At 41.1% G+C, this 6,000-nt stretch overlaps 1 protein-coding gene across 1 annotated transcript in view; it reads right to left on the bottom strand.

The window, feature by feature from the left end:
• The window catches only part of PTTG1IP2 (PTTG1IP family member 2), a 29,623-nt gene extending 23,963 nt beyond the window's left edge, over positions 1–5,660 (bottom strand). Inside the window, exon 1 of the mRNA XM_058440795.1 lies at positions 5,404–5,660. Within this exon, the coding sequence (XP_058296778.1) occupies positions 5,404–5,548 (145 nt within the window). The 5' untranslated portion in view covers positions 5,549–5,660. The remainder of the gene's footprint in view (positions 1–5,403) is intronic.
• Between the last annotated feature and the right edge of the window lie 340 nt (positions 5,661–6,000).

The raw sequence follows: 6,000 nt of genomic DNA on the forward strand, positions 1-6,000 counted from the left end.
TTTGAGAAGGTAGAGAGGCAACCAGCTATAGTGCTCTAAGATCAGCACCCGGGAAGCTTCTCCACAACTCCCTCGTGCTCTTTGTATTCAGTGCTGCTGAGCTTGGAGCAACCCCAGAAACCACTCTTACATTAGTCTTCTCTTATGTGTGTTTTAGGCTGTGGCTTTCTCCATTGGTCTGATCTCAATTGCTTTCTGTTTCTCAAGGATTCTTAACATTTTCTGGCTCTCATCTTGTTTTCCAGCATTGTCATAATATATATCTCTACATCTATAACTAGTCGTGTGCTGCATAACAATATCTTGGTCAACAGACTGCAAATAAGATGGTGATACCTTCAGATTATAATACTGTATATTTTTACTATTCTGTTTCTATGTTTAGGTAAGTTTAGATACACAAATACTTACCACTGTGTTGTGTAATACTGAATTGCCTGCAGTATTCAGCATAGTAACATGCTGTATAGGTTTGTAGCCTAGGAGCAATAGGCTAATCTAGCCTAGGTGTATAGTAGGCTATACTATCTAGGTTTGTGTAACTACACTCTATGACATTCACACAATGATGAAATTGCCTAACTATGCATTTCTCAGGATACATCTCTGTCATTAAGCAACATATGACTGCATAACGTTTATTGAAAACTTACCATGTACTAGAAAATGTTCTGAGTGCATAACATAGATTAACTCATTTGATCCTCACAACAACCATTTACAGAAGATACTATTTTATTCTTATTTTACTGATAAGGAAATTGTGACACAGAAAGCACGGGCCTAGTAAGCAACAGAGCTGGGAGGTGAGTCCAGGCAGCGTGAGCTGCTGCCTGTGATAACTGTGTTCTTCTGCCTCGCTGGTGAAACAAGTACTGTCAGAGAGGCGCAGCTAAGCATAGGAGTAACTATTCTCTCAGATTGGGTGGACTAAAGGAAGGCATCATAGAAGAGGTGGAATCTGATCTAGGCCTCTCAATATCAGAATTCAGTTTTACATCACAATTCAGTATAATGTCAAATCTCCCATTTCTGCTAGTGGCAGAAAACCATAAACTTGCAATCTAAGTTCAGTCAATAAATTCATCCTCCTTTGAATAAACATTTAGCTAAAGGTAGGGTTTGTTCCTTCCCCCTTTACCTTGGGGATGCTATACTTTTCTGGGGGCAAAGGCTATGTGTTGCCCTGGCAGCAGGATGTGACTGGACTGAGTCCCCTCCTCCTTCCTTGCTAGCCTTACTGTGTGAATCTCACCTGTCCCCTTCTTAGGGAGTGTCATGTCTAGCATCTGTGGTCCTGCTGTGGTTTCTAGACGTGAGGTCCAGTATTCTCTGGGAAAGACCTTTCCCTCTTCAATTCTGCCAGCTCTCGTAAGAGCTGCCTTGCCTGCACCCCACCCACTATATTGGGAATTTTAGGGCTCTCTACTCTTTTCCCTACAAAATTCTTATGTCCAAGGAATTCTGACATGCGGTCCTTGAGTCCATTTGCTAAGATACTTCTTCCTGCTACTATTACCTACTGTTTGGGAGCCGTGTTGGCCTCATGTTATCTATAAGACCAGTGGATTCAGAGTATACTCTAGAAAGTGAGTCACAAGTTTCTAATATTTTCAGATTCCCCTTCAACCCATCTGAGATTTTTATTATCTCACCCTTCCTTTACCTCAGCCAGAAGTGGTATACCAGGTTTCTCTCCTGGTTCCCCATCAGCATTTAAACCTTAGTGTCAATGCTCTAATCCTCCTAATACCTAACTGCTGGTCAAAATCTTAAAGCGCATGTGTCTTTATAGCAGCATGATTTATACTCCTTTGGGTATATACCCAGTAATGGGATGGCTGGGTCAAATGGTATTTCTAGTTCTAGATCCCTGAGGAATCGCCACACTGACTTCCACAATGGTTGAACTAGTTTACAGTCCCACCAACAGTGTAAAAGTGTTCCTAATTCTCCACATCCTCTCCAGCACCTGTTGTTTCCTGATTTTTTAATGATGGCCATTCTAACTGGTATGTTTATTGCGGCACTATTCACAATAGCAAAGACTTGGAACCAACCCAAATGTCCAACAATGATAGACTGGATTAAGAAAATGTGGCACATATACACCATGGAATACTATGCAGCCATAAAAAATGATGAGTTCGTGTCCTTTGTAGGGACATGGATGAAACTGGAAAACATCATTCTCAGTAAACTATCGCAAGGACAAAAAACCAAACACCGCATGTTCTCACTCATAGGTGGGAATTGAACAATGAGAACTCATGGACACAGGAAGGGGAACATCACATTCCGGGTACTGTTGTGGGGTGGGGGGTGGGGGGGGGCGGGGACAGCATTAGGAGATATACCTAATGCTAAATGACGAGCTAATGGGTGCAGGAAATCAACATGGCACATGGATACATATGTAACAAACCTGCACATTGTGCACATGTACCCTAAAACCTAAAGTATAATAAAAAAAAAAAAAAAAGAAAGCATAACAAAACAAAACAAAAAAAATCTTAAAGCGCTTTTTGTCTTAAAGATGGCTATATGAAGTTAGGATCCAACCAGGAAAACAGAAATCACTCTGTGTGTACATAACACTGGGAACTTAGTACCGAGATTGGGTATGCAGGTGATGAAAGAGGCTGAGAAGTTTACTGGGAGAAAGAAAGCGAAGTCCCACTTCCTCCCAGATAACAGCACCCCCTAGGCTAGAGGACAGAGGAATGAGGCAGCTACCAGAGCCCACCACAGTAAGCAAGCTTAGAGTATGTGACAAATATTCTTGGTGTGTTCACCATTAGCAGAAATAAACAAATGAAGAGAGAAAACTCAGAAGCCTTGCCTTATATTCAAATTATTTGGCCTTCAATTTATTTCCTTGGAGCTATCTGCCTTTTAATTTCATTCTGATATCTTGCTATCGACTTCAAGGCTTGTTTCACTGAATATTTCTCGTTTGATTGTTCTCTAGCTCAAAGCACTTGTGGGAAATTTTCATGTTTCTTGAGTTGTGTTCTCTTCTAGGGTAGATTATTTGGGGTGTGTGTGTGTGTGCGTGTGTGTGTGTTTGCATGCTATCATATACTCCTTTATTTCTTTATTTTGCTGTGCAGGGTTTACATAGTTGCTCTATTGTTTTCATTCTACTAATGCTTGTACAGCTCTGTTCAGACCTTCCATTTGTTCTGACATAGTGTAGGTGAGATCCTAACCACCTTACCACGATCCTTGAGATTTTTTTCAAGAAGCTACAGTTTTATAGCATTTTATGTTCTAAAACTCCATTGTTTTCAGCATTAGGCAAGGGGGAGAACTCAAATGAGGCTGTGCCAGGCTTTGTTAGAATATCTGACTCTGCTCTCTCTTTTGAGGTTTGTCATTTTCCAACGCCAAGGTTTGCTAGAGCTTATCAGAGGTGTTTCCCATTTCCATGAAGGGGTATCTTTGGACTCTAGATCTGCCCTCAAATCCAGCTTGTAACTCAGGAACCTAAGTTTCCATCAGAGAGTCAGGCCCTCTCTCATCAGGTCCTCATTCCACTTATTTCTCTTCAGTAGCCATTTCCTCTTCTCATCTTCAGAATAAGATAAAGAATGGATACCCACTCAACTTGTTTCTCTCCAGATTTGGGAGAATTAATAAAAATTCTTGGTTTATAGTAACTCACTAGTTACCTCTAAGGGAGGGTGGTAACATTTGGAGTCTTGCCATGCTGTGCTATTCTGTTCTGATCCAGAATCTTCCAGTTCTTTCCTTAGTTGCCACTTACTTTTTACACTATGCCCCTTTGTTGTCTGGTTACTTTTAGTGATGAAAATTCTCTAGATTTCAGTACATTTTTTAACCCATTCATTAGATTCTAGAAGATTAACCCAAAGTTGCATCAAGTGCTTACTATAATTTCTTGAGATATTGATTACTAAGCTCTCAAATGTAAATGAACATCAGAGTTAGAAGCCCTGGGGATCAAAACAACCTGCTTAGGGGGAGGTCTCACTTGATGTGCGATCCTTCACAAAGTCCTGTCTGTTGCCTGTCACTCAGGGCACAATCCGGGACATAGATGAGGATCTTGTGAAGGCTTAGAAGCCCCTTCTCAGTTTTGGAAGTGAAAAGTATAATTATGTCTAAGAAACCATATCCTTGTTAGATGGGAAGATTAAATGCAAGCACTAAGGGGAACTGGCCCGAGACTAAGATGCAAGCATTCAGGAGAGGCCCTTGGCAGGCAAGCTGTTTCCTTAGAAATATGGACTCCAGTTGGCCAGCCCTAGAAGTGAGCTAGGTAGCAACAGAAACTTCCATCTTTAGTGATAATCTTAGATGTGATTTTTGATTTATTTTATTTGTTTGCTTTCTTTTTTTTTTTTGTTCTTCATCAGCATTTTGATAAAGTCTTAAGACATGAAAAATTTCCAGTATGAGTCCAGTTTGCTAGGGAACAATAGGAAGAACTTGTTTCTATGTTTGGGCCTATGCTTTTAGGTGCTGTTTGTTGGGAGAAGGGGCCAGGATGGCACTGGAACACTGTTTCTCTTAGAGTACATATAGGGGTGACCAAGAGGTTAAAAAAGAGAAATCTGTGGGAAAGATGAAACCAAAGAAAACAAGCTAGGTCTTTTAATTCAGCATCCCCCCAACCCTACCCCCTCAAAGGAGATTCTTATTTCAGTGCAATGCTGAGAACTGTGGGTTTGGTTTTAGTAAGGAAGACTGATTTGCTTACAGATACTAACATTCTTTTCTACTCTGGAAACCAGACAGCAGTAATTATTCTGTCTCATAGTCTTTGTAAAAATGGCAATCTTGGCTTTACAGGGCACTTTCCAAGTAATTCAAATTCTGTCTCTTATTTTGTCTATACGGTTCCAATTTAGGATACTAAAAACCTTATTTCCAGGTTCATGAATTTAACTCAGCATGACTTTTAACATTTCAACATTTTTTCAATTGGGAAGGAAACCAAGAGATGCCTCCAAACTGAAGTAATTTTTTTTATGAAAAAGAACAAAAAAAGCATTTTATTAACTAAGACCTTTAAAAACTTAAGAAAGAGGAACTATGACCATTGAGTGGGTCTGATTAGAACAAAACCCAATGGCTTATTCACAACAAAAAGCTTATATGTCATAGGTCACGCAAAAAGTGATGGGGGAGAAACCATGCTTTTCCTCAAATTTAAAACTTTGAATCTACCTTTCATATTTCAGATAAACCAAATTAATCTGAGTCCAATTTAACTGAGTTTCACCAAAACCATCTAGAACCTTTAAAATATCTTCCCACCAACACCAAATGACAACTTTTGAGATGAAAATTCCAGTGCACCAGGATGGCACAATTAAAAGGAAAAACAACACTGGAGCATGTGGGGCACCCGCCTCAGGACTCCAGATCACTCACCCTCTTTATTCCCATCTCTTGGTTTCTGATTGTTCCTGGGGCTGTGGATAAAACCATTCTCTGAGAAACTGACAAGCAATTGGATGAGAAAGAGGGAGAGGAAAACTGGCAGAAGGATCTGGCCCCACGCCCGCAGCCAGCACATCTCTCTTCAGACCTGGTGACCCCAGCCACTGGGAACCTGGCGGGCACCAGCTACAGTGTTGGATACTGAGACCCGCTCAGAGACTGTGACCTACCACAGCCCTGGGTCCTGAGGCTGCCACTTGCAAGCCCTGGATGCCAGCATAATCAGCAGAACCTTAGAATCCCTAATGTTCTAGCCAGAATGTGGAATGTTCATAGTGCAATCCTCTAGGCACTGGGTCCAGCTTCCTGGGCCCTGAATACCATGTACAGTTGGTCCACTGAACTTGACTGAGGTCTATTTCCCCCAAATCAACACTTTTCCCTACTACATTGTTGTTTTTTGGAGAAAGACCTGGATTGAAATTCTCACTACCTGAATGTGTGTACAGCAGTTGCACTCTTCCATGTTGCCTTTTCTCTGATGTAAATGAACCTACCACCCACTGCACTCCATGGGAGTGGTTGTGC

This window comes from Hylobates moloch, unplaced genomic scaffold, assembly GCF_009828535.3.
Source record: "Hylobates moloch isolate HMO894 unplaced genomic scaffold, HMol_V3 SCAFFOLD_1, whole genome shotgun sequence".
Classification (NCBI taxonomy): domain Eukaryota; kingdom Metazoa; phylum Chordata; class Mammalia; order Primates; family Hylobatidae; genus Hylobates; species Hylobates moloch.